General features: G+C 47.0%; 2 protein-coding genes and 1 pseudogene across 11 annotated transcripts in view; 2 read left to right on the forward strand and 1 right to left on the reverse strand.

Moving 5' to 3' along the window:
* The window catches only part of SH3GL3 (SH3 domain containing GRB2 like 3, endophilin A3), a 43,313-nt gene extending 38,676 nt beyond the window's left edge, over window positions 1–4,637 (forward strand). Inside the window, exon 6 of the mRNA XM_068537984.1 lies at window positions 4,432–4,637. Within this exon, the coding sequence (XP_068394085.1) occupies window positions 4,432–4,637 (206 nt within the window). The remainder of the gene's footprint in view (window positions 1–4,431) is intronic.
* Window positions 4,638–17,040: 12,403 nt separating this feature from the next.
* The window catches only part of ADAMTSL3 (ADAMTS like 3), a 365,276-nt gene continuing 355,623 nt past the window's right edge, over window positions 17,041–26,693 (forward strand). For 9 of the 10 annotated variants that reach the window (XR_011075723.1, XM_068558758.1, XM_068558696.1 and 6 more), the window contains exons 1-3: window positions 17,041–17,246; window positions 17,892–17,960; window positions 18,730–18,831. Coding sequence is in view for 9 of the 10 variants with exons in the window: in XM_068558758.1 (XP_068414859.1) it covers window positions 17,892–17,960; window positions 18,730–18,831 (171 nt within the window). In the remaining variant the exon portion in view is untranslated. The remainder of the gene's footprint in view (window positions 17,247–17,891; window positions 17,961–18,729; window positions 18,832–26,693) is intronic. The other variant, XM_068558706.1, reaches the window with a different exon arrangement.
* Window positions 19,741–20,540, reverse strand: LOC137767528 (6-phosphogluconolactonase pseudogene; annotated as a pseudogene).

Below are 26,693 nucleotides of genomic sequence, written 5' to 3' on the forward strand. Positions count from 1 at the left end.
AAACCCAGTCTAGACGTAGGATAAATGTACAACACATAAACAAGTGTGGTTTCCTCAAGGCATGCAATGGTCATTCATTTAAAAATAATCTTGTAACATTAATCTTATTATTACTCAAAAAATATGATCCAGTTAAAGTCAAGATGAGGGTAACTCAATACATTGCTACTAAAATTTACCTGGTTGAATGATTTTGTGGGAATAGGAAATTTTTAAATACAGGCATACCTTGTTTTATTGTGCTTTGCAGATATTGCATTCTTTACAAATTGAAGGTTTGTGGCAACCCTGTATCGAGCAAGTCTATGGACACCATTTTTCCAACAGTGTTTGCTCACTTTGTGTCTCTGTGTTACATTTGGGTAATTCTCACAATAATTCAAACTTTTTCATTATTATTGTATTTTTTGTGGTGATGTGTGATGTGTGATCTTTGATGTTATTATTGTAATTCTTTTGGGGGGGACACAAATTGTGCCCATATAAGGTGATGAACTTGAAAAACATCTGTGCTCTGACTGCTCCACCAACCTGCCATTCCCCCATCTCTCTCCATCTCCTCAGCCTCTCTATTCCCCAAGACACAACAATATTGAAGTCAGGCCAATTAATAACCCTACAATCGCCTCTGAGTGTTCAAGTGAAAGGAAGGGTCGCACATCTCACTTTAAATCAAAAGCTAGAAATGCTTAAGCTTAGTGAGGAAGGCATGTCGAAAGCCAGAATAGGTGAAAATCTAGGCCTCTTGCACCAAACAGTAGCCAATATGTGAATGCAAAGGAAAAGTTCTTGAAGGAAATTAAAAGTGCTACTCCAGTGAACACACAAATGATAAGAAAGTGAAACAGCTTTATTGCTGATATGGAGAAAGTTTCAGTGATCTGGATAGAAGATCAAACAAGCCACAACATTCCCTTAAGCCAAAGCCTAATCCAGAGCAAGGTCCTAACTCTTTTCAATTCTATGAAGGCTGAGGTGAGGAGGCTGCAGAAGAAAAGTCTGAAGCTAGCAGAAGTTGTTCATGAGGTTTAAGGAAAGAAGCCGCCTCCGTGATGTAAAAGTGCAAGGGGAAGCAGCAAGTGCTGATGTAGAAGCTGCAGCACGTTATCCAGAAGATCAAGCTAAGATCATTAATGAAGGTGGTTACACTAAACAGCAGATCTTCAATGTAGATGAAATGGCCTTCTATTGGAAGGTGCCATCTAGGACTTTCATAGCTAGAGAGGAGAAGTCAATGCCTGGCTTCAAAGGACAGGTTGACTCTACTGGTAGGGGCTAATGCTGCTGGTGACTTTCAGTTGAAGCCAGAGCTCACTTACCATTCTGAAAATCTTAAATCCCTTCAGAATTTTACTAAATCTACTCTGCCTGTGCTCTAGAAATGGAACAGCAAAGCCTGGATGACAGCACATCTGTTTACAACATGGTTGACTGAATATTTTAAGCCCACTGTTGAGACCTACTGCTCAGAATAAATGATTCCTTTCAAAATATTACTGTTCATTGACAATGCACCCAGTCACTCAAGAGCTCTAATGGAGATGTACAATGAGATCAGTGTTGTTTTCATGCCTGCTAACACAACATCCATTCTGCAGCTCATCGATCAAGGCGTAATTTAGACTTTCAAGTTTATTATTTAAGAATACATTTTGTAAGACTATAGCCGCCACAGACAGTGATTCCTCTGATGGATCTGGGCAAAGTAAATTGAAACCTCGGAGGGATTCACCATTCTAGATGCCATTAAGAACATTCATGATTCATGGGAAGAGGTCAAAATATCAACATTATCAGAAGAAGTTGATTCCAACTCTCATGGATGACTTTGAGGGGTTCAAGACTTCAGAGGAGGAAGTAATTGCAGATGTGGTGGAAATAACAAGAAGACTAGAATTAGAAGTGGAGCCTGAAGATGTGACTGAATTGCTGCAATCTCATGATAAAACTTGAACAGATGAGGAGTTGCTTCTTATGGATGAGCAAAGAAAGTGGTTTCTGGTTTCTTGAGATGGAATCTACCCCTGATGAAGATGCTGTGAAGATTGTTGAAATGACAACAAAGGATTTAGAATATTACATAAACTTAGTTGATAAAGCAGCAGCAGGGCTTGAGAGGATTGACTCCAATTTTGACAGAAGTTCTACTGTGGGTAAAATGCTATCCAATAGCGTTGCCTGCTACAGAGAAAACATTTGTGAAAGGCAGAGTCAACCGATGCAGCAAACTTCACTGTTGTCTTATTTTAAGAAGTTGTCACAGCCTCCCAGCCTTCAGCAGCCCCCACCCTGACCAGTCAGCAGCCAGCAACATCGAGGCAGGACCCTCCACCAGCAAAAAGATTCGGACTCGCTGAAGGCTCGGGTGATGGTTAGCATTTTTTAGCAATAAAGTATTTTTAAATTAAGGTATACACATTGTTTTTTTAGACAAAATGCTACTGCACACTTAACAGACTACAGTTTAGTGTAAACATAACTTTTGTATGCACTGGGAAACCAAAAAATTTGGGTGACTTGCTTTATTGAGATGTTTGCTTTATCGTGGTGGTCTGGAACCAAACCTGCAATATCTCCAACGTATGCCTGTAGAAGAGTAATAATGAGGAACTTGCTTTACTAATTAGTAACCTTTACTTCAAAGCTACAATATTTAAAGTAGTGTGGTACAGTTACTGAAACGGATCAGTGGAGCAAAGTAGAAGATCCTAAAATAGATCCAAGTGCACATGATAGTTAAATGTATGATATTGATAAAGATAAAAGTAGTATTTGAAATCAGTGGAGAAGAATGGGTTATTTAGTAAATCGTGTTGCGATAACTGCTTAAACATTATTAAAAGCAAATAATACCTTTATTTGCAAAAATCCAAACGGGTTGAAAGAAAACATTTTCACATTAAAAATTAATTTAAAAAAATTACTCGGATAAATTTAGTTGAATATTCATATATAATTGTAGAAGGGAAATCATGAATGAAAAGTTTCATCAGTTTGACTGCTTATGTTGTGTAAAATTTCTGCATGTATGCCAAAACAAAAGAGAAACCCCCATCCCTGCCCCATCCCCAGTGCACACTCCAAAAACAAAATATAAGAAAAAAAAGAAACAGATAATAAGCTGGGAATACGGCTTGTATCAAACATGACAGATATAAGGTTAATATTTATAGTATAAAAGTGTATAATATATTAGGGGCTCCTAGTACTTTTAAGACAAAAAAAATCATAGAAAAAATACATTGATAGTAAATTTTGAAAGTCTTGGAAAAATTTATGTCTATGAACAGCCAATTTCCTTCTAGACGTTTACCCTCAGGAATTAAATGTACATATTTGTAAATACACATACATTAGGATATTTTTCAAAGAGTTATCAATGAAAGCCAAGAGAAAACAAACAGGAAAATGAAAAGGAAGGAATGGAGAAGGGAAGAGAGAGAAAGGAAGGAAGAAAGAAAGGAAAGAAGGAAGGAGGGAAGGATGGGAGGAAAGGGAAGAAAGGAAGACCTTTAAATATCCTATAATAGGAGATCGGTTAAAGAAATTATGTTATACTGATAACAGTTGACAACTGGTCAGTAATTAAAAGTAACCTGGAAAGATGTTCACCGTAATATATATAGGAATTCTTTTATGAAAACAGCTATATGTAAATACATACACAAACATATTCATAAAGATATCTGGAAGCTTCTATGCCATAATGTTAATTTAACATTGGTTACCTTTTCATTAGTGGTTTACAGGTAACTTTTCTCAATTTTACATGTCTTTTCTCTCTTTTTACCATGTTTAGTTTTAGTTTTGAAATTAAAAAACAATTATTTAAAAAATGTTATTCTGAGAACTTCTGGCTTAGTACAACAATCCCAAGACTGCAGTCTAGTCTGTAGAGATTCTCCTCATCCCTCTCCAGTCTCACACCCTGCCATGTTCCAGCTCCTGGTCACCAGCTCTAGGAAAATGTCCCTGACCACCCAGGCCTTTCCTGCTTCCTTCTTCTCTGAGCTATAGGTGATACAGTACCTCATCTTTGTTTTTTAAATGTTTCCCATGTGTTTTCCAGTCTCCAGAAAGAAACTATGAGCTCCCTGAGGGCAGGGGTTGGGCCTTGTAATTCTGCACCTCCCTTGGGCTCCAGGCAGAGCTGAGTAGCTGCTTCAAGGACAGGGGCTGGGCCTGAATTCTCTGGCTGGGAGAACTGATGAGAAAAGCTGTGGGCCCAGGAGGTCATCTAGGGCAGCTGGGAGAGCTGAGGAGGGCAGAGGCCACAAGTACAGCACTTGTGAGGGGGGTTGAGCCGGCCTTGTCCTGGGAAGGAAGGCAGGGGCCTGCTGTCGTGGTCTCTGCAACTCTCCACCTTTGCAGTGCTCCCTGGGTGATTTGTCATGTTAACCTGTGCTTTTTGTCTCCATGTGATGCGGACAGGTTCTCACGTTCCCATGGACCAGCCCTGCTGTCGTGGTCTCTATGAGTTTGAGCCAGAAAACCAAGGAGAACTAGGATTTAAAGAAGGGGATATCATTACATTAACCAATCAGATAGATGAAAACTGGTATGAAGGAGTGCTCCATGGGGAATCTGGATTCTTCCCCATTAATTACGTGGAAGTGATTGTGCCTTTACCTCAGTAAATGTGTAACTCAAACTTTGGACGTACTTTCATAACGGAAATGAATTCACACCAGTGTTCTCTCAGTGTGGTGTTCTGTGGCATTCTTGCTCTTTGACCAGCTTAATGACTTTTGTATGTGTGTTCTCTTTATAATGTATTTTGTATCCATTTAATTTGTATAAATGGTTTTCCTGTCTTAGCTACATGAAAATACCATTTTCTTTTTTTGCTGACTGTCCTAAAAGTCATTGGTTAAATAAATATATGTGCTTCTTGTTGCTAAAAATAAAGGGCACCCATTGCAGTTTTGTTAGTGAATTGCCCATATTCCTCAAGCTGTGATGGAATGCGACACTTGAAACTAAGAACTGCTAAATATTTTGTTTCCTGACATTACTGATGGCATCCGGTCTTTTCCCTTCATGGTGTTTTAGCTGACTTGTGAATAGCCCAATAAACATGACACACTGTGTTGGCAAAAAGGCCTTGATTATTCTTAATGTTGAATTGATTTTTAAGCACAGTCATGCACAGCTGCAAACTCCTCCTGTGCCCACTCTGACTCGGGGTCCAGCTTGTGACTTGTTTGGCCTGTGGGATCGTAGCAGTCTGGATACAAACGGAAACTTGAAACAGCGCTCAGCCTTCCCACCTGTGCTCTTGCACCTGCATCTTCACCAGGAGAACATGCCCAAGCTAGCCTACCAGAGAGAGACATGGACCAGAACTGAGTTACCCTAGCCAACCTCCAGACCTGTGGGCAAAGGTGAGGAAGCAGGGACACTAATCTACTACAGTTCTAAATATAAATAAGTACTAGATATTCTTAAATGGATCAAGTTTATTTATGTGGCTTCCTCTTCCTTGAGGATATGTTCTTCTGAGATTTCTCCATCCCTCAAACTAATGGACTCCTGAGAGGCACATCTTTCAATTCAATAGGTATTGCCAGGTGTATTTGACCCTTAGCATGGACACTGCTTAGCTTCAAGCTGGGATCCCATCCTCACTTCTGCCTACTCCTCATCTCTTGTTTTGCTATAGAGGCAAGTGGAGTGAGTCCCAGGAGACTCACCTGGTGTCTGTCCTTATGAGATCACGGCTGGCCATGTGCCTGGTCTAGGTCCCAGTGGATAACTGGGTTTTGTTCAGATCTCCCCTTGGGGGTACTGAGCAAGGCCAGCTTGAGATCTGGCCTTTGGGCGGCACCAAGGGTTGGTCTCAATGGGTTGACAAGGGAAATGTGATCCTACTCAGTGTAAGTAAAAGTACAAAGAGCAGGAAGGGGGAATAAAAAGCCAAGTCTGTAAGAAATAACAAGAGATCAGCGAAGGAGATCAAATACTAACCTCAAGGCCAAGTCTAGAGGGCCGAAATAGGAGCATTAGAGAGATGTCAGAACATAGAATCAAGGGAGTATTCGAGGGCAAGTCCTAATGAAGTGTGTCCAGTAGAAAGGTGCATGGGGAATTATCTGCCTGGAAGAGGCCCCCAACTCAAGCCAAGTTCCATTGACATAAAGGTTCTTCTCTGCCTCAGAGGTAAACCGTGGGGAGGGGGCTAAGAATCAAAGTGGATGTTATGGCTCCTTTAGGAAAACTTGTTCCAGTTCCTGGGATTGTCCTGGGACCAAGGGTTCTTGGGGATATTCCTTTGGACTTGGAGTAATTCAGGCTTAAAGTGTTCCTCTCAGGAGCCACTTTCATTTCCCACCCCACGAGCAGGAAGAATCGGTTATGTTCACCTCCATGGAGGTGGAAGAAAGACCACCTTCCTGGGCCAGCTGTGTCATTTGCTTTACGTGCATTTTCTAGTTTAATCTTCATTAAAAACACTAAGGCAAGTTGCAATGTTCCTATTTTCAGGTGAAGAAATTGAGACTTAGAGAAGGCAAGTGACTTGCTGCTGAATGAGTATCACAGAGCTCAACTCTAAAGGCCGTGCTATTTCTGTACCTGTCAGATTGATCTTTTAGCGTGTCTGCCCCGCATATAGCTTCTACTTCACCCACTGTGGAGGGACCCATCGGCCACCCTGAACATTGTGACCCTATCCACTGGCCACAGTTGATTGGACCAGGGATGTGCATCCACTGTTTCTTTTTCCGTAGTGGTAACTGGAACCCATTTGCTACAAATTAGGTGGTCAATGTCTTAGTCCAAGGCCCCACCTTTGTTAATGTCTCTGGGAATGTGGCTACCCTGGCAACTAGAAGATCTCTTATTTAGTGTAAAGCACTGTAAGTCTAAGCCCCCTTGGTGCCTCCCATGGGCCAGTCCCTGATGATAACTAATGACGTTGAGCACCTTCTCATATGCTTATTGGGCATGTGTGTCTCTTCTTCTGTGAAGCGTCTCTTCAAATCTTTTGACCATTTAATTTAATTTATTTATTTATATATTTTTTGGCCACACCACGCAGCATGTGGGATCTTAGTTCCCCGACCAGGGATCCAACCCACACACCCTGCAGTGGAAGCGTGGAGTCTTAACCACTAGACCACCAGGGAACTCCATCTTTTGACCATTTTAAATTGCTTATTATTAACTTGTGAGAATTCTTTATATATTCTGTATATGTCTATATTTATATTAGTATGTTGTTCTTAGAGTATCTTAATGTTGTTTGGTCTCAGTTGTAGAACCTCTGATAAGCTATGTCGGACAACATCGTTGGACATAATTTCAGGTGGGAAATAGAATATATAGTAAACTTTAGTATTGGTGGTTGGAGTGGATTGATTAATGGCCTCCAAAAAGATATGTCTCAGTCATAACCTACAGTACCTGAAAATGTGAATTTGGAAATCAGGTCTTTGCAGATGGGGTGTTAAGATGAGATCATCCTGGATTAGGGTGGGCCCTAAATCCAATGACTGGTGCCTTTATAAAAGAAAGGAGAGGAGGATTTGTCACAGAGCCAGACACAGGGGAGAAGGCCATGGGGAAAGCATGGGAAAGCTTCCATGGGAAAAGCAGAGAAAGATTGGAGTGATGCTCCCAGAAGCCAAGGAAGAGGCGAGGAAGGATTCTCCCCTAGAGCCTTCATGTGGAGCACGGACTTGCTGACACGTTTATTTTGGACGTCTGGGCTCCAGAACGGTGAGAGAACTAGTTTCTGTTGCTTTAAGTCACCCAGTTGTAGTCATTTGTTACAACAGCCCTAGGAAACTAATACAGTGGTGTTCATTTAGTTATTATACAGTTTCAACTCATTTCAGAGCTTTCTAGGGGCAAAATCCACCCTGTCAATGAGGACACCCAAAAATGTAGTAGTTGGTAAGGCAGAAGTAGCCTCATGAAGATGGGAAATGTCTTCCTCCAGTTGACCATAGGCTTAATGACTAAGCCCAAGAGATAAATGGAAGAAAAATCCAAAGAGTGCTGGGGTATGTGTGGTGGACACGTCTCCACTTGGGATGCCTCCTCCATATAGACGCAGCTCTTTTCGTGTGACTTTCTTTCCCTCTTTACACCCTCTAGCTCATGAGCCCTGGGTCCAGGGGGAGCTTAATCTGACTGACGAGTTTAGAAAGAAGAACTGAGCAAATGTAGCTCAGCCCCTCCCCTCCCCTTCTCGGGAGCTGCTCATCAGTGGAGAGCACACGGAAAGCTCAGGAATAAAGGCGATGTGTGGTCTTCCTACACTTTGTTATTACTGCTCCATTGGTTCAAGGTTTGGACAGAGGAGTTCCGTTTCTTGGTTCCCCTTGAACACCAACACTTACTATACTTTTCATCTCAGTGAGGTTTATTATCTTACCATTTTATCCCACTTTAGTCTACATATATTTATTCGATCTATACGTACATATTTATAACTGTCAGTGTGAAGCCACAGGAATGGTAATAGCTGAGAGCCCACAATGAGAGGACGCGGGGCTGCCTTGCTCTCAGCTATACTGCCTCTGCCTCTTGGCTCTCCCAATGTATCTGGATGCAGCTCAGAAAATGACCGTTCTTCAAAGGCTCTTGTGACTCTTGAGATTCCAAAGATGGAGGGGTTAGTGCTCCCCAGAACCTTCACCAGAAAGGTGACACATCTTGCATACCTTAAACTGATCATTCTAAAAACCATAGTCTCTGGTTTACATAGCCAGGAGGAGGCTAGCAAGAGGCAGCCAGGAGGGTACCACACAGGGAGATACACCTACAGAGGGACCATTCCTGTGAGGTCCCAGGCCAGACATGGTAAAGAATCAGGTGATGCTGAGTCTCCCACAAGATACCCACGGTCTCCTTAGCTTCCTGGCAGGGTGAACGGAGGACATTCACAGCGCACAGCTCTGTTCCTTCATCACGAGGGCCATTGTCGCCAGAGCAATGGCTACTAGTGTATCTCATCAACCCGCTGAGTTTCAGTTATGGGGATAATTCCCTTCCTCAGTTTCCAGCATTCATATAGAATTTTATATAATATCCATTTAGTGATTTCAGTGGGGAATGGGTAGGATGAGTGAAACATTTGAGTTCAAATCATCTTGGATCAGAAGTCTCTACCTGACCTGACACTTCATGTCAATATCAGGGTTTTTTTTTTGAAAGGAAAAATTCTTTTCCATTTTCTTTATTTATGCTTTGCAGAACACTAGCCATTTTGTTCTCAATCTTCCTGACACCATACATGAATTTGGGGATACTTGTTTCATGGAGTTTTTTTGGTTTCTTTCTTGGTTTTTAAAGACAACAATAAAAATACACTGCTCTGGCACATATTTAATGAAATAGCATTTAGCAATTTCATGGGAAAGGCTGAATAAGTCCCTCTCTTGCTTTGATGGTAAACCAGAGACCCAGGCTCGGATTGAATGTCAAGCTTGCCTTGGAGGATTCAGGGGTGGGTGTGTCTTTCAGGCGGAAGTTCACAATGAAAGAGCAAAAGAACAGAGCTGAGAAAACATCCTTCAGGCCGGAGCCACTGAACCATAAGAGCAAATGGTGAAGACAAAGGCAGAAATCAAAAGTGGCTCCCAGTGATTGCTCCTTGGTTTTTGTTTTTTGAGAAAAAGAAATAAACTTGTGATATTTTCACTGTTTAGGAGAAATTATAGACATACTACATGCACATTAGAGAGCATTTAGAAATTCCTTTCCTGATGAACAGATGTATGGATAGATGGTGAATAAGCTAGCTAGCTGGCTGTTTTCACCCACACTATCAACTTCCATGGCTTCAAGTATCAACCATATGCTGAGGAGTCACAGATCTAAATCTCCAGCCCAGGTTGTCTTCCTGATTCTAGACCCAGAGGCATTTCCAGCTCAAAATGTTCCAGGTGAAGCCATCATCTCTGCACTGCCTCTCTCCAGCCAATAAACTCCTCTTCCTCTTATGTTCCCAATGTCCATGAATGACACTGCCATCACCCATGGCCCATGGCAGGAATCAGGGTATCAGCCTTGACTGTCTCTCCTCTCTACTCTTTAAGTCATTCACCAAGTCTTAACAATTCTACGTCTCTAACAACTGTCTCAAATCCGTCTATTTTCTTCTATTTCCACTACTACTTGTACCAGGTTAGGCCATCATGAGCTCTTGCTTGGATTATTAAAAATACAGCCAGACAGAACATTCTCTGACATAAATCATACCAATGTTTTCTTAGGTCAGTCTCCCAAGGCAATAGAAATAAAAGCAAAAATAAACAAATGGGACCTAATCAAACTTACAAACTTTTGCACAGCAAAGGAAACCATAAACAAAAAGAAAAGACAATCTACAGACTGGGAGGAAATACTTGCAAATGATGTGGCCGACAAGGGCTTAATTTCCAAAATATACAAACAGCTCATACAACTCAACAACAAAAAAGCAAACAACCCAATCAAAAAATGGGCAGAAGACCTAAATAGACATTTCTCCACAGAAGACATACAGATGGCCAATAGGCACATGAAAAGATGTTCGACATTGCTAATTATTAGAGAAATGCAAATCAAAACTACTATGAGATACCACCTCACACTAGTCAGAATGGCCATCATTAAAAAGTCTACAAATAACAAATGCTGGAGAGGATGTAGAGAAAAAGGAACCCTCCTACAGTGTTGGTGGGAATGTAAGTTGGTGCAGCCATTGTGGAAAACAGTATCTCATTTGCTCCTTCAGGCAGGGCTGTATCTTACCACACCATTGTATTCCCAGGACCTAGAACATAACCTGGCAAAAATATATTGTCAATTTAAATATATTGTATTTTGCTGCATTGAACTGAATTGTTCTCTAAGCCTAAAGCTGACTGGACATAGATGGTGGCATCTGAAGGAATTTGGTTCTTCACACTCATCCATAGAACATTTTTTGCCTGAGTCTTGGTAAAGAAGGGATAAAAATGCTTAATTGGCTATCCAAACTCTCCCAAAGTTAAGTGTGTTTTGCAAAACTTAATACATAGAAATGTTTTTATTGAACTTATATTTGAAAAAAGACTTTTCAAGTATTTCTTTGTGGTGTTTCCAACCCAAATATTGCCAATCTGACAGAGTAAGGGACACGTAGGGAAGTAGACTAAACAAGCGGGTCTCATTTTGTGGTGCAGGGTGAGTGACATGCCATGCAGCATGGGAGAAAATGCTTTTGTGCACAACTCTTCTTGACGACTTGTAAGAAAACCAATATCACATTTTTAAACAAAAAAGTGTACAGAGTACTTTGCACTCTGTTATTTTTGCTCAAATTAATCAATTCTGGAATAAAACCTTGGACTCCTAGAGTTGTCAGAGATGATGTGCTAGGTGTGAATTTTTCAGGAAGCTAAGGGTGAATCGTTAAAGGAATATATGGTGACTGCTTTTGTTTTCCTTTTCTTACAATTTAACCCTTTGGTGAGTGAATATTTTTCTAAAATGTAGCCTGTACTTCCATACATCCATCAACAGAATCTAAGGAACAAGTGAATTCATAGATAACCTGGATTCATGAGCATGAACACAGCCCTGTACAATGATACTGTGATACTCTCAGGCCCCACCAAGATGAACAAAACTGTACCAGACTTATGGTGTCTTTTATTTCTTTTGTGCCTTTTACAGTTTTTCTGTAGCACCTTTATGCTGTTAGTATCCCTCTTCTCTGGAGGTATTCTGTCCCTTTCTAATTATAGCCTCTAATTTACCCTTGAAAACTAGATGACAAACATGTGAGAACTATGTGCAAAGAAAGAATCAATAGTCTCAAATGAGACATAAGTATTTGCTTATATGCAATATACTTAAATCTGATGTCAGTTGGATGCTCAGAGGCCTTTTTTGTTCTGGTTGTGGGGAAATGAGGAGAGACTTCCAGAGCTGGGTTCTAGATTAGGAAGATGTTTCTATGTTATACAAGCAAAGTATAGAAACAATCTCAGAAGTTAAAGTGGAAGGACCTCTTAGAACTTTCTAATTTTTATATTTCACAAAATAATGGAGAAAAGTGCTGCTCAGAGAGGTGAAGTAACTTACCTGGAGTCCCCCAATGTGTGGCCAAGCCTGGACAGGTAGCACATTTCCTGACCACAGCTCCAGTGTTCTCTACACTGGCCTTGTGCCTCTGAGGGGAAGAAGATAAGGTTCTTGTCAAGGGTAAAGGAGATGAATTCAAAGGCACTAGTAAATCCACTCTTCCTAGAGTACCTATGGTTTGCTCATGTTCCATGGTAGAGTCTATGTGCACATATATGTCTGCGTATATGTACAGGTTTATCAGAGTATGAGATGCACATAAAACTGAGGTCAGCACCTTCCTAGCCCTGGAGACCACGTGAAAATCAGCCTTGGGTCTGGGGCCTGGAGAGCTTTCTGGCCCTGAGAAGGGTCACCAAATCCCAACTCTATTCCTTTGCAGCACTTTGGGGGACTATAGCTTTCCCTTGACCAATCCCAAAGATTTGGAACTTTCTAGAAAGGGCCTAACACCACCTCACCCTCCCGACAGAGATTTTGACTGGCTCAGACCTCCAGTGCTGCAGCAGTCCTAATTCCTAAGCCTCCTGACTTGAAATGATGGATCTGGCACCTCTAAGAAGGCGTGAAATCACGGATCTGGCATGATCTGATCCCCAGCTCCTTGGGGATCTGGGTGCAGGATGAGAGGAAAAACCAGGAAGGGGAGTGTGCCAAAGCACACAGAGCCCCTCACCAAGTAGAACCACTCCTGTCGCACCTCCTCCCAGGGTTTTTTTTTTTTTTTTTTCTTATGAGGCAGAAGCCTTGAACACGTTTTATAAAGCAAATTTTTGTTCCAAAGAAGTACTCTGGACAGGCAGAAAACTATCACCACTGGCTGAGCATGTTTCCCATGTGGGGCGGGGCACACCTGAGAAGCCAGTTGTGGTAGATGCTGTTGGTGCCGGAGCCCTGTCCAGACCCTCGTTATTGACAGGTACACCCATCTCCCAGCTTACGTGAGTGTGGCAGCCCAGGGCTTATACCTGAGACCTGCTCTGGAGCATTGCCTTTGGCTTATGAGAGCTGCTTAGGAGGTTCCACTGCCATCCAGCTCCAGTGGAAGCAGTGACTGTCACGTGCGTACAACAACCCAGTCCTGTTGCCTGGAGACAGGGCAACTCTATGGTGTAGCTTTGGCTCCAGGATCCCTGAGGATCGGGAGAGGGCTAGACCTTCCCTGGGGCACGGGCTCGCTCTGCTCTCCGCCCTTCCCTATCCTGCATCCCTTGCTCCCTTACAGATCTTTCCTGTGAGAGCACTCCCCCGGCAATCTCGCACCCCTAAGACACCATGCTCACCTGACGTTTCCCCTGATGCATCCTTCGTTCCTACTTCAGTCAGCTCTAACTTCTATAGGATTTGCCTCCAAGGGCTCCTTTTCTCCAAGCCTCCGACACAGTCTTCTTGAGTGTGCTTTCCAAGTCCATCTCATGAGTTCTGCAACCACAAAGAGTAATTCTGTATCAAGAACAAATTCAGGCCCAAGCCCTGAAGGGATGTCACCTCTCTCTCAGGGTAAAATACACACATACCCCAACAGAAGCATCAGAAGTTCACTAGTAGGAACTTCCCTGGTTCTGTCTCTCTCTCATACAAATGTTGCATTGTTGTGCTTGTCTGGTTGCAGTCAGTAGGCAATGCAGGGAGTAGGGGTAGGAAACTCTGAGACAGATAAGGGAAACCGGGAACTCAAGAAGATGGATTTTAGGGAGGAAACAGAACTTGGTTTCTTAGACCTCTCAGGATTGAAATGCACTGCCTTTGTCCCCAGGCGGTGGGGTTCTCATGGGGGGAGGTAGTCCAGGAGCTGGGCAGCGAAGGATCTGAGCCCCATCCCCCACCAGAGATATATCGGTTGGGCAGTCACACCCAGTGGCCTGATCAGACAGATTTGGCTTTTGGGGGGTTCGTTCTCTTCTGTTCTTCCCACTCCCCAATCTTCCCCCACCTCCATGCCTTTGGCAATGTCTTGTTTAAATATTTGGGCAGGCTTCAGGGAAGAGGGGAGAGTGGGTGCAAATGACTGAGGGATGGCTCTGCGTCTACACTTGGGCAGGGTGATGGAGAGCCCTCTGGGGTAGTTAGATGGTGAATCTGAGGACTGCACGTGTGAGGTCCAGCCCACACGTACAGGAGGAGCAGAGGAATTTGTGATCCTAACTCACAGTGCCTTAGCCACACACGTAGGACTGACTGCAAGACCTGCTAGGGTGAACAGGAAGGCAGAACTTCCATCAGGGAACTGGTGATGTTTTCCCTTCTGCTTTTCACTCCCAACCAACTGTTCCTTGAGGGGGCTGGCCTGATACTCAACGGCACTTGTGGGAGAGCAAGCCTCAGCCCTGGTCTCCCTACTTGATGTGGGCACTCCCTAGAGGCTCCAGAATCAAAAGTGCCCAAGGGAAAATGAGACAGGAGCCACTAATACTTTAGAGCAGAGCAGCTCAGATGTTTCTAACACCCCCACCAGCCCCCACTCCAGAGGCCTTCTCAGGGCCTTCCTGAGTCACAGGAAGTGCAGGGCTGCCACTGCACAAGCATAATGTCTCTTTGAATTCTCCATTTCATCTTGAATATGCATGTAATTTCTGCAATGGACTCCATTTGGGAATGTGAGTGACGTGAGAAGCGGTATAGTCTAGTTGCTAAGAACATGCAGTGTTTAAATCTTTCTACATCAGTCTCCTCATTTGTAAAGTGGAATAAAAGTTATACCTACCCCATAGGCTGGTGTGATGACTGAGTTAATACAAGCAAAGTACCTGGAACGGTACCTGGTGCATTGTAAGTGTTTGGAAATGTTAACATCATTATTCCTCTACCCTACCCTGATAGGAGAAGCACAAAGTCAATCATCATTATTTGCAGATTCCATATTTGTGAACTTGCCTACTTGCTAAAATTTACTTGCAGCTCCCAAATCAATGCTGGCAGCACTTTCATGGTCCTCTGATGAGGGGTGAACATTTTGAGTTGCCTGATATGCATTTTCCCAGCTAAGCTCCATCAAGGCCATGCTCTGCCTTCTTGTTTCAGCTCTCATACTGTAAACAAGTACCCTTTGAGGGCCTATTCAGTGCCACTTTTCACATTTTGGTCTTTTTTCTTGGTGATTCTGCTGTTTAAAATGGCCCTCCAGAGCAGTGCTGAAGTGCTGTCTAGTGCCCCTAAGCAGAAGAAGGCTGTGATGTGCCCTGTGGAGAAAATCCTTGTGTTAGATAAGATACCCGTGTTAGATAAACTTCATTCAGGCACGCGTTGTGGGTTCAGTGTTAATGAATCAATATATATTAAGTAAGATGTCTTTAAGGAGAAACACACATATGTATTGATTGGTTCACAAGAATATAGTGACCAGAGGCTGGCAGGAATCTAACCCTGTATCCTCCCCAGGAACAATGGTCTGGTATTCCCAAATTCACTATAAAGTTCCCTTTACTTTAGAAGAACATAACTGATACGGTGAATAAGGAGAAACGACTGTACATGGGTGCATTCTTTCTGGTTTAGCCCAGCCCCCCCCCCCAATGACTAGTCTCCCCACGGCCGCCTGCTCCTCTGCCTCCTTCATACTGAATGTCCTCTGCTAACTTCCCGCAAGATTCCAGCCATTTTACGTGGACCGTCCTGGAGATCCTCCTCTTGGCCAGAGGAAGTCACCGAGTTAAGGAAGGCAAGATAGGGGAGGTAGGCGGGCAGGGCCAGCTCCTCTCCGTAAAGCTCTAACACCACCTGTAATGTACCAAACACAGAACAGGCAAGAGAGCAACTTCAGAGATGAACAAACGGAGGCCTTAGAGAGAAGAGATATGGGCTCCAACCCTGACTTTGCAACTCTCTGTGTATAAGTTATGTTAGCCCCTGGGCCTCAGCTTTCCCATCAATGAAATGGGTATAATGCTACTGTTACCACAGGGCCCTTATGAAGATGAGCTGCACATAAAGAGCTTGGCACGTGGCTGGCACACACTAGGCACCCAAGGAAATGATGACTGTGGTAGGACTTAGCCGGGGGCATAGTGAGACTTTCCAAGCAATCCCGGGCCCTTGGATTTATACCTCTGAGATTAGGCCAAGGCCAGGGACAAGCGTTCCACCTTACTTTACTTCCACAAGTCCACGAGGAAATTCACCCCACTCCCGGTGCCTGACACCTCCACCCCAAATCCCAGGCCTGGACACCCCATGGTTTGGGCAGCTGAGCAGCTCTGTTACCCAAGCTTGGCTCATAGGAAGTGGCACCAGGTACCCGCTTATTAGGCACCCCTACTGGTCGGTCGCTGGTGGTCCCTGGGGGCCAGGAGTCCGGGTGGTGAGTCCACCGGCCCCTGCACGGGGTCTGCGCTGGGCGCCTCCGGAGGCGGAGGCGGCGCAGGCCGGGTGGGGCCACTGGTCTCCGACTTTGGTCATGCCTGGCCGGGAGCGCCGGAGGCTCGCAGGCACGAGCCAGCGGTTCCGGGCAAGCCTCCGTGTGGCCGCTGGGCCTGACTTAGCAGAGTCGGCGTCCGGGCCCTGGCGGGGCGGGTGGAGGCTCGGGGAAGTGCGGGGGGTGGCGGGGGGGGGCGATGGCATCCCCGCTCCCGGCTCCGGCTGAGGCGGGGTGCCCCGGCTGGCTCGCGGCGCAGCGGCCGCCTTTCCCCTGAGCGCCTGCCGGCGTCGGCGGTGGCGGCGTCGGCAATCCCGGCTCTTGGCATCACGCCTGGCTGCCGGCCCAAGGCGAGGAGTGGCTTCCAGGAAGCGGGCGGCGGAGCGTTCCAGCCGAGTCTCGCCGTCGCCGCGGCCCCGCGCGCTCCGAGCGGCCTGGCCCGGCCCCTCACGCGCTCCGTTCGCGCCCCCGGCGTCCCCTGCACGGGCGGAAGGCGCGGGGGAGGCGCGAGGGTGGGCGGGCGCCCGTGCGCGCCGTGCACTTGCCGGGCGGTGCAGGTGGCGGCGCGCGCCCTCCGCCTCTGGGCCCCCGCCAGCGCCTTGCTCCGCACGCCCGGAGGGGGCGGGAGAGGCGGGGCGGCCCCGTCCCAGCCCCATTTAACTTCTCGGCGGCGGCGGCGACTGCGGCGCCGCGGGCTGGAGGCCAGCGTCGGGGAAGGTCCCGGTCCCGGATTCCGCACGAGGTGTTGACTGGGCCGCTTCTGTCCGCCTCTCCTCCGCGCGCGCCGAGCCCGCGCGGCCCGGGCTGCACGTCCCAGACGCTTCTGCGGCGCCAGGTGGGTGCTAGGAGCTCGGCGCCCGGGGGTGGGAAGGCTCTCTCCGGGGGAGCAAGACGGGGCAGTGGCCTTTGAGCGGGGTTGCGGGGTGCCGAGCGGGAGGGTGCGCTGCTCGGTTCCCGGGAGCTTCAGGACCGGGGCGCTCAGCAAGGCTCGGAGACCTCGGGCCGGGCAAACTCCGTGGGGTCCAGGTGGTTTGGGGGAGAGACATTCAGGGGCGCTTGACTGCGGGGAACTCCACCGGGTTGGGGGTTTTCAGATTTGGGGCTTTCTAGGTAGAAAACGGGCTGACAGCACCTAGTGGTCTTGGGCGTCGGACGGTCCGGCCGGTTGGCAAGTGGGTTGCGAGCGCCTAGAGCGCCAGGGGCTGAGTGACGCGCCCGCTGTAGCAAGTGGACGTGCGGGACTGGGACGCGGCGGCGGCGGCGGCGGCGGCGTGGGCCCGGGAACTGCGAGGCGGCGGGTAGTCGGAGGAGTGCGCGCCGGGACGGCTGCTGCGAGCGAGAGAGCGAGCGAGCGAGGGGGGCGCACGGTCCTAGGGCCCCGCACTGGCCGCCTCCCTTCGGCCCAGAGTCGCCGCCTCAGGTCGGAAACAGCAGCACATTTGCGGATCGCATTAGGCCAGGCCCTTAATGCTTTCTCCAGATGGAGAGAAGCCACCGACCCGCCTCCGGACACCGGCTCCGCCAAGGCGCCCGCGAGGCGAAGCGAGAGGTGAGGGTGACCTCGGCTTTTCGGCTTTTCCAGGCTCGCCTCGTTCTGATTTCCCTGCCAACTGTCAGGAGAACTCTGAAGAAAGCCCCCGCTGCCCTCCTGGTCTCAGAGGGCCTCTGCTGGTTTGCCCTCACCTGCTTTTAGGAGATTGTGCTAGTATGGCTCTGAGGCTGTGCCCTCCGAACCTCCCTTAACTCAGCTCTCAGGCCTCTCTGGCTGCAGGGCTGAGGCTCCGAGGATGAACGGTAACTTCTGGTGGGGAAAGCCTTGAACCATCAGAAGACCTGCAATCCAGTCCTAGAAAAGTCACCATCTTGCTGTGTGACCTTAGGCAGGTCCCTTCCCCTCTCTGGGCTGGCTTAGTTGGGCTTAAACTCATTTTTGTCTTAAGCAGCGGAAGCTGGCAGGTGCCCTAACCCTTGGCTCCATGCGGGCTTCCTGAGTCGGATGCCAATAGCCACACCCTGCTGCTGACAAATGGGCTGGGAAGTGGCTGGTGCAGAGATGGCTCAGCTTCTGGAGGGCTGGAGGTATGGGTTGCACACTGGAGGCTGGTCTAGCTGCCCTCCTGACTTTGATGTGGACTCCTCCTAAAGAGAACCTGAGACAGCCTGTACCCTGTAATAGGTAGCTCCATCCTGGACCAACACAAACCTTTCCAAGACATTATGTGGGGCTCAGGGTTCCTCCCTTTGGTTGGTCTGTTAAGTCATGAGTGCTGCCACTGGGTCCAGAGCTGATTGGAAACCAAATCTTTCCTCCTTTTTAGGCTGCAAGTGAGACCCCCAGGAGACTGGACCCCATGGCTTCCTGGAAGAGCCCCTGGTGGCTGCTGATATGGATGGTCTTCATGCACTCTGCCCTCCTGCAGGTAATAGGGAGGGGAAGAGGAATGGTAGGCATCCCTCTGTTTACTTAGGAGTTTCATTCTAGATCACCTAAGATGTGGTATGATTAATGTTAATCTTATACCAAAGGGAATCTAATTGTTTCTTACCTCCAGCAAGTGGTATTTCTGGTTGACTTAGCTGTAAGCATAATCCAATCCCTTGGGTCCTCTCCGAGTCCTAATACCGCTGTGCCTTGATACCACTGTGGATGCTATGTATGAGTGATAACTTGGGGCTGTGATGGATCCTGTCTCTTTCAGTCTGGAATGGCTGTCTGTATGTGCATTGTAGAGACTTGGCTGCTACAGGCCAGGACACAATGAATGGGCAGAAGCCAGGTTGTGGCATTAGCTCAGCCACTAAATAAGTATTGTGTTTATGTCTATCAACACATATCACACTGTTTTGCAGTCCTCTCTCCCTCCCTCTCTCTCTCCCTTCCTCCCTCCCTCCCTGCTCTCTCCCTTCCTCCCTCCCTCCTCTCTCCCTTCCTCCCTCCTCTCTCCCTTCCTCCCTCCCTCCTCTCTCCCTCCCTCCCTCCTCTCTCCCTTCCTCCCTCCTCTCTCCCTTCCTCCCTCCCTCCCTCTCTCCCTCCCTCCCCCCCCACCTTCCTCCCTCCCTCTCTCTCTCCCTTCCTCCCTACCTCTCTCTCTCTCTTGCTTTCTTCAAATGCTCTTTTTAATAACTGTCACCCGGAGCCACGGGCCCATGGTTTGAGCCCCTGGGCAGGGCTGGTGGCCGGACCCTATCGGCTTCCAGTGGCACCACAGGGCTTTTCTAAAATGAAGCCTGGAGTGGGCTGGCAGTGGGTCCCAGCCCCGGATGGTCCCACCTTCTCGGGCTGCGCATGGTCCCAGCTGTAGCATCTCTCGGGCGCCGGGTTACAACGGTTACAACGTGGAATGCTTCCGGAAGTGCACTCACGGTCAGGAGTCAGGCTGCTGCCTCGTCCAGGAACCAGCAGAATTTCCCAGCTCGGGGCTGGACCAGGGCTGCGGGGAGCGGGTTTTCCTTCTTGTCGTCCAAAACGCGCTTCAGAATGTCTGCCTTGCCTGCTGTAGTCGCCACAAAGACTACACTTGGAGCTGCCTTCAACAGGGGAAGTGTGAGGCTTCTGGGGAGTCGCCGATGGGGGGGCCACCAAATTCTCCCGCTCCTGCAGGGGGGAGTGGCCTGGGAGGAGTGAGCAGGTGTGGCCATCGGGACCCACACCCAGAATCAGCAGGTCGAAAAGCAGAATGGAATCCCCTTGGAAGGCCTGTCTCACATTCTTGGCCGAGTCCTCAGCCGCCTCCACGGGCAGCGCGGGGTTAATGGTGATCACCTGGTTGGCGGGGCTGGGCAGTGTGGAGAGCAGGTGGGGCCGCTGGAGGCCGTCAGTGCTCTCGCAGTGCTCCAAGGGCATGTCGGAGAAGCCCAGCATCCAGCGCGCAAGGCCGGCAGGCCTGGTGGAGGCAGCGGCGGCGGGCAGCTCGTGGGTGCGCATCGATTCGAGGCTGCCGCCGGACAGACCGAACGCCAATCGGCCTTGGCCCCGTGCCAGGCGCTGCGCCACCAGTTGTGCCAGCGATGGACCCAGCTCCTGCGGGCTTGAGAAGACCAAGAAGAGGCCGCCAGTGCGCCTGCGCTGCAGTCTTTTCTTTAGCATCCTGTCTTTCCCACCAGCCCCAGGGGGACCCAGCTCAAGCATCGCATCCTCATTTACCCACTGGACAGACTCAAACGAATGGAGCTAGCGTTGCCTGAGAGACAATAGGGAATGGCGGAGACTGTGGCAAAGTTGATGGTACATGCTCCATCTATTAAGAGCAACCTCTACTCAACTCCAGCTGATCAGTGCCAAGTGAGAATGCAAACTCAGGATTGCTGGATCGTACTATTTTGCAAGACAGCTGGTTATCCAGACTTCCTATGCTATCTCTCAGTTGTTAAAACATTGAAAGCCAGACATATATATTTGTAGACTAGATTCAGCCAAGCAGTTCGTACCCCCAGATCTAAAGGTGCAGGGCGCACCTTAGTATTGTGTCCTGAGGTATGCTGCTAGCCCATACCGTACCTTGTGTGAATTAGAACATGCTGGTCCATACGGTATCCTGTGTGAATTAAAGCAAGGCAACCCCTCCTTGCACATGTAACTTCTCATTACATGGCTTGGTGGCCTCTGTACTCCCAGGGCTGGCAAACGGCCTAGCACGTAATAAGGGCTCTCACGTCTATTAGATGAGCATACACACACATATAAAAAGATACACCCTGGGATAGATTAATCAGACTTCTCTGCTTCTCATTTCACTCTTGTACTTAGTGTTTCTAAGGCCTCCTTCAGCTCCGGTGTCCCATGATTTTGGTGACTCATGCAGAGCTGGTTAGTGAGGTACATCTTCTTCCCCATTATTCATTTTATTGGTGCTACCCCATATTCACATTTCAATAGATAGCTTTTATTAGAACAAATGTTAATATTTTCAGGGTAACTTTAGGATTTCTGTGGTCAGCGAGGTGTAGTTTTGGGGCAAAAGGATGGAGACTTGCTTTTCCGTCCCATCAGCAGATCTGAAACAGGCTGTGAGAGCTCCAGAGATTTGTTCCTGGTCAAATGAGGCTGAGGCTTCAAGGCACAGAGTTTCATTTTGCCTTCTTCCACCCTATAAAATTTAAATGTGTTTTGAGGCAGTCTGTTGACCTTTGGCCAAGGGCAGTGTTTGCCCAGCTTGAATCACGCACGGACCTCTTTTGGATTTTTCCGTATCTTTGTGCCGCTGCAGTGTTGTTTCCATGTATGGGGCGGTGTGCACAGAAGGCTGTAAACGGAGATTTCAGGCCAGCGGTCTTCATCATCCACAGCATCAGCTGTTGGAATCCCAGCTCCACCACTTCAAGGCCTGCTATACAAACATCTCTGCATCTCAGTGTCCACATTTGTAGAGAGGGGGTGTCTACCTCATAGAATTTTCTGGAGGAGTTAATCCATTGTGAAGAGGAAAAAAGTAACAAACAAAATGAAAACTGTCTGGCATGTCGTAAGTGTACTAAGTAAGTGCTGTTGCTGTATTAACCCTTTGAAACAAGCGAGATGCCTGTGATTTCTGCTGGGGATGTGGCTGGTCCCATCACGGGGCCTGGAGAATGTTCTAGTGAAGGCTAAGTCAGTTTGGGGCGCCCAAGGGTTGGACACTTGGTTATCTCCCTAGGGTCAGCCTGAGTTTGAGTCAAAGCTGCTCCTCTGAGGTATCTTGGGATTTGGGTGTTTGGGGGGCCCTTGGGGTCTTCTTTGGTCTCTCCCCTTCCTTATAAGTGCTGCCACCAGGAGGCTGGTGGAGAGTTAATAGCCGTGTGAGGCTGAGCTGCAAGGAGCAAGGAATGTGCCAACTCATTTAATAAAAACTAGATTTTCTTTATTAAATCAGCTAAGACTGAAACCTTTATATTCACTGGCCACAAATAATTGTGATAGATTGCAGAGCAAGCCATGAGGTCAGCAGTCTTGTGTTTGTCTAACTCGTTCTTGACTGTTTCTGGAGGAGCTCACCGTTTCCCTCACTCAGGCAGCTGGAAAGGCCTCCCATCTTCCGGTTACACCCTGGCCCTGGAAGCTTCCTGTTGCTCTGGGCCTGCTCCTTAGGGACCCTGATCTTCCCTGAGAAGACAGGTGCTACTGTTCCAACTCTCTCTTCCAGCCTTCTTCACTGAGAAGTCTCAACTCAGGGGGATATAAATATGGAGCAAATCATGGGCTCCAGCCATGCTTTGCCAAATCCATTCCATTTCCATGCCTCCATGCAATCTTGGGCAGATTTACTTTCATTTATTAAAAGTCCAGTCCAATTTAAAATTTTGATTCCCTGCTTGATTTAAATCTCATCTCCCTTCTGCCTAGTCTAGCCTTGACGCGTGGCTCCAGGTACCTGAAGTGGGGTCGTACTGTGGTCCATTCTCTTCTCACCTCAACCAGTGCTAAGGACTGGTGTGGGGCTCTTTTTTCCTTTTAGTTATTCTCGGTCCAGCTTTCCTGGGGTTGGGAGCAAGGAGAGGGGATGGGGAGAAGGGCAAACAGCTCTTGACTTAACTGGATGCCTCTCTCTGGTAGTTGTCACCGTCTCTCTAGCTCTCGTTGACTCTCTGCCCTCTGGGTAGCACATGTAAGTTCTTCAGAGGGCTCTGCAGGACCTGCCTTTGCTGAAGCAGGAGGTCCAGCTCCGGCTTGCCTCATGCTGCTGGGATCTTCTTGCCTCCAGGCAACCCTGTTGGGTGGGGTGCTGGCAGGATGGTTTAAACCCGGTTCCTCTGGTGTTGTCCACTTAATCCACAGGAAGTGGTCGCATCCTTGCTGTGCAGTTGGTGGGGGTATGGGATACTCCAGCGCTGGCTCCTCTCTCTGTCCTGCCAACTCCCTTCAGTTCTCTGGTCCTTGCTCTGCTAGGACAGATCAGTGGATCCAGTCTAAGCTCATGCCCATCTGGAGAGTGGATCGCCAGTCTCTCCTTGCAGGCATCCCCAATCTCACTGAGTGATTCTTTTTTTTCTTCAATACATCTCACTCCTCCTTCTTAGAGGGGAAGGAGTGAGGTGGTAGCTGGTATCCCTTCTTAGGGAGCTCTAAGGGAGAGGTCACCTTACGTTGGTAGCCCTCTTTAGAATGTGTGTACTTTGCTCCTCTTTATCATGAGCTTTGCCCCCTAAATTCCAATGTTTTGGCATTGGGAAGGGTCAGTATCTTGATACTAAAATTAGACATGTTGGTTCTAGTCCTAGGGCCATGCTAGTCTTGGTGGTAGTTCTGGTCTCTGATTTCAGTGGTTCTGGTCTGATGTTTTAAATATTGTTACGTTAGGTGGTTCTGGTCTCAGAGGTTCTCTCTGGCATTGTTTTTGGTCTTGTCGCTGTTTCTGATCTTAATCCTTATGGTTTTCATCAGTCCTGGGGTTGGGGGTGGTTCTGGTCTCAGTGATTCTGGATATTTTGGTGGTTCTGGTCTTGGTGGTAATTTTGTCTCCGTGGCTGTCACCATGGTGGAAGCTCCAGTATTAGTAGTTCATGTCCTGGTGTTGGCTCTGGTCTTGGTGGCAGTTCTCCCCCTGTGACGCCACCAACATTAATTCCAACATTGGCTTTCACTCCCATCTCCTTTAAATCAGAAGTCAGAATCCACACTTGGGTGGTTGTTGTGAGTTACAGAAATCCCCTGCCTCCTCCAAACCACTCTTCTGACCCAGGAGAAGGAGGTGGCAGATTCAGTCTGAGACGGTGGCCTGTGTCAGTTCCCTCTTGACTGAATCGGGTCCTCCATGAGCCTTGGTTAGAGATCCATAAACACTTGGATTCACCCTTTACGATAGCTTCTTATGATATCAATTAACTTGTGGTAGGACCTTTTGTTTTTGCATCCTTTTCATCTGTTTCTCTCTTTGTTCTCATATGCATGGTCGCCATATCTTCTGATCATCCTTCCACAGAACTCTCCAGGCGAGTTCTGTGACACTTTTCCTGCTGTTCCCTATGCAGGGAAGACGTTTAAGAGAATAACAATCAATTGATTGAGCTCATTGTCATCACTTGGCACTCTGTGTCTAGAGGCCCTGACCGCTAGCAGATAAATTATGCAAATAAAACATTTAAATTGTAGAAAAATTGGGAGCTTCGCTGGTGGCACAGTGGTTAAGAATCCACCTGCCAATGTAGGGGACACGGGTTCGAGCCCTGGTCCGGGAAGATCCCACATGCCGCAGAGCAACTAAGCCCGTGCGTCACAGCTACTGAGCCTGCACTCTAGAGCCCACGAGCCACAACTACTGAGCCCGTGTGCCACAACTACTGAAGCCCGTGCGCCTAGAGCCCGTGCTCTGCAACAAGAGAAGCCACCGCAGTGAGAAGCCCCGCACTGCAATAAAGAGTAGCCCCCACTTGCTGCAACTAGAGAAAGCCCACACGCAGCAACAAAGACCCAACGCAGCCAAAAATAAATAAAAATAAAATAAATAAATTTATTTAAAAAATTGTAGAAAAATAGAAGACATAGATAAATGAAAGGAAAATCAGAATTCAAAAAATTGCCTTAATACGACTGCCCAGATAATAATTATTAATATTTTCATTTCCAGAATTTTTTAATACATAAATATGATATAAATATATGTATATGTTTAGATAAATGGAATCATGCTAAACATACTGTCTTATGCATCATTTTTTTTAGTCATTATGTCATGAACATCTTTCTGCATGTATAACTGCATTTTTGTTTGCAATGGCTGTGTTCATTGCACTTTTGGATATACCACAATACTGTAATTTGTTTAAACGCATTATTTCATTACTGGACAGTTGGGTTGTTTCCAGGATGGTTTGTTCACTTCTGTTTGTTATCAGCCATCTGTAGTGAACTTTGTATACTCACATTTTTAATCACTTATTTGAATATTGCCTTAAAATAATTTTTTTTTAGTGGAATATGCTTTGCTACACACTTGGTAGACATTGTGGCCTTCTTCCTCTTCCCCCTGTTTTATTTTGGGTAGAATTTTCCAGCACTCTGGGTTTTATGTTATAAATGGACTTCCTGTGTGACTGCATCCTCTACAGTGGTCTTGGTTGCGTATTCCAAACTGTGCTGACAACAAAGGTGGAGTCCGAGCAGAAAGACCTAAGCTTGTCCTGGAGGCAGACTCCCCCTTATTACCAAGTTGCCGGAGTTATCGGATAGTTACAGAGTCATTGCATAGAGCTGGTGAGAATCCAGTGGGAGAATGAAGGGGAGCTCTTTCCTTGTTTGTCGTCTGTGACACCTGCACGCCCGTTTCTCTTCTACCTCTCTGACCTTTCCATCTCAGGCTCTTTTTTTGGCTCGTCTCTGGCTCTCTTTAAAAGCTGCTTAATTCCAGAGTTCTGCCCTTCTTTCTCTGTCCACGTGCTCTCCCCAGGCAGCCTCAATCACTCTGCTGCTTCTCTCTCCAGAAGCTCCTGCCTGGGGTTATCACCGGAGGACCCAGGTCTCATAATGATTCAGGCTTTCACATTTAGGCTGTTGATGTTCTCTTCAAATAAGATTATATATACATTGAAAAGATAAAAAACTGTCTATTATTTTACATCAACTGTTAAATGTAAACATTGAAAATAAAACACAATTTTGATAGCTTAGTTTTGGCCTTCCTGCCTTCCTTCCACCCTCCCTCTCTCTCTCTTTTTCTTTCTTTCTCTCTCTCTCCCTCCATTCCTTCCTTCCTTCCTTCTTTCCTTCCTTCCTTCCCTTCTTTCTTCTTGGTAACCTCACTAAAATGGAAGACACCCAGTATCTCTGAGAGGTTTCTGTCAGCCTCTTCCATGAGCTGCAGATCAATATATCCGTGAGCTGCTACTTACCTCCACCAGGATACTCCTTGCGGGCCTCAGACACAATATTTCCTAAATGGAAAATCCTCACCACCCACCCAGCTCTGTCTTAGTGCCTGGATTCTCCATCTTCTAGTCATTTGACCCAGAATCCTGGGGCCAATGTAGATGCCTTCTTCTCTGTTGCCCCTGCCCTGTACCCATCCGGCCACTAACTTCCATTTGTTCCATCTCAGAAATGTCTCTTAGGGACTTCCCTGGTGGTCCAGTGGTTAAGACTTCACCTTCCAATGCAGGGGATGCGGGTTCGATCCCTGGTCAGGGAGCTAAGATCCCACATGCCTTGTGGCCAAAAAACCAAAACATAAAACAGAAGAAAATTGTAACAAATTCAATAAAGACTTTAAAAAAAAAAAAGAAAGAAATGTCTCTTCAATCTGTTTTGTCCTCTTTGTTTCCACTGACACTGTATGTTTGAAGAGTAGGGTATTTGACAGCATGGGGTATGAAA

Source organism: Eschrichtius robustus, chromosome 1 (assembly GCF_028021215.1).
Source record: "Eschrichtius robustus isolate mEscRob2 chromosome 1, mEscRob2.pri, whole genome shotgun sequence".
NCBI classification, from domain to species: domain Eukaryota; kingdom Metazoa; phylum Chordata; class Mammalia; order Artiodactyla; family Eschrichtiidae; genus Eschrichtius; species Eschrichtius robustus.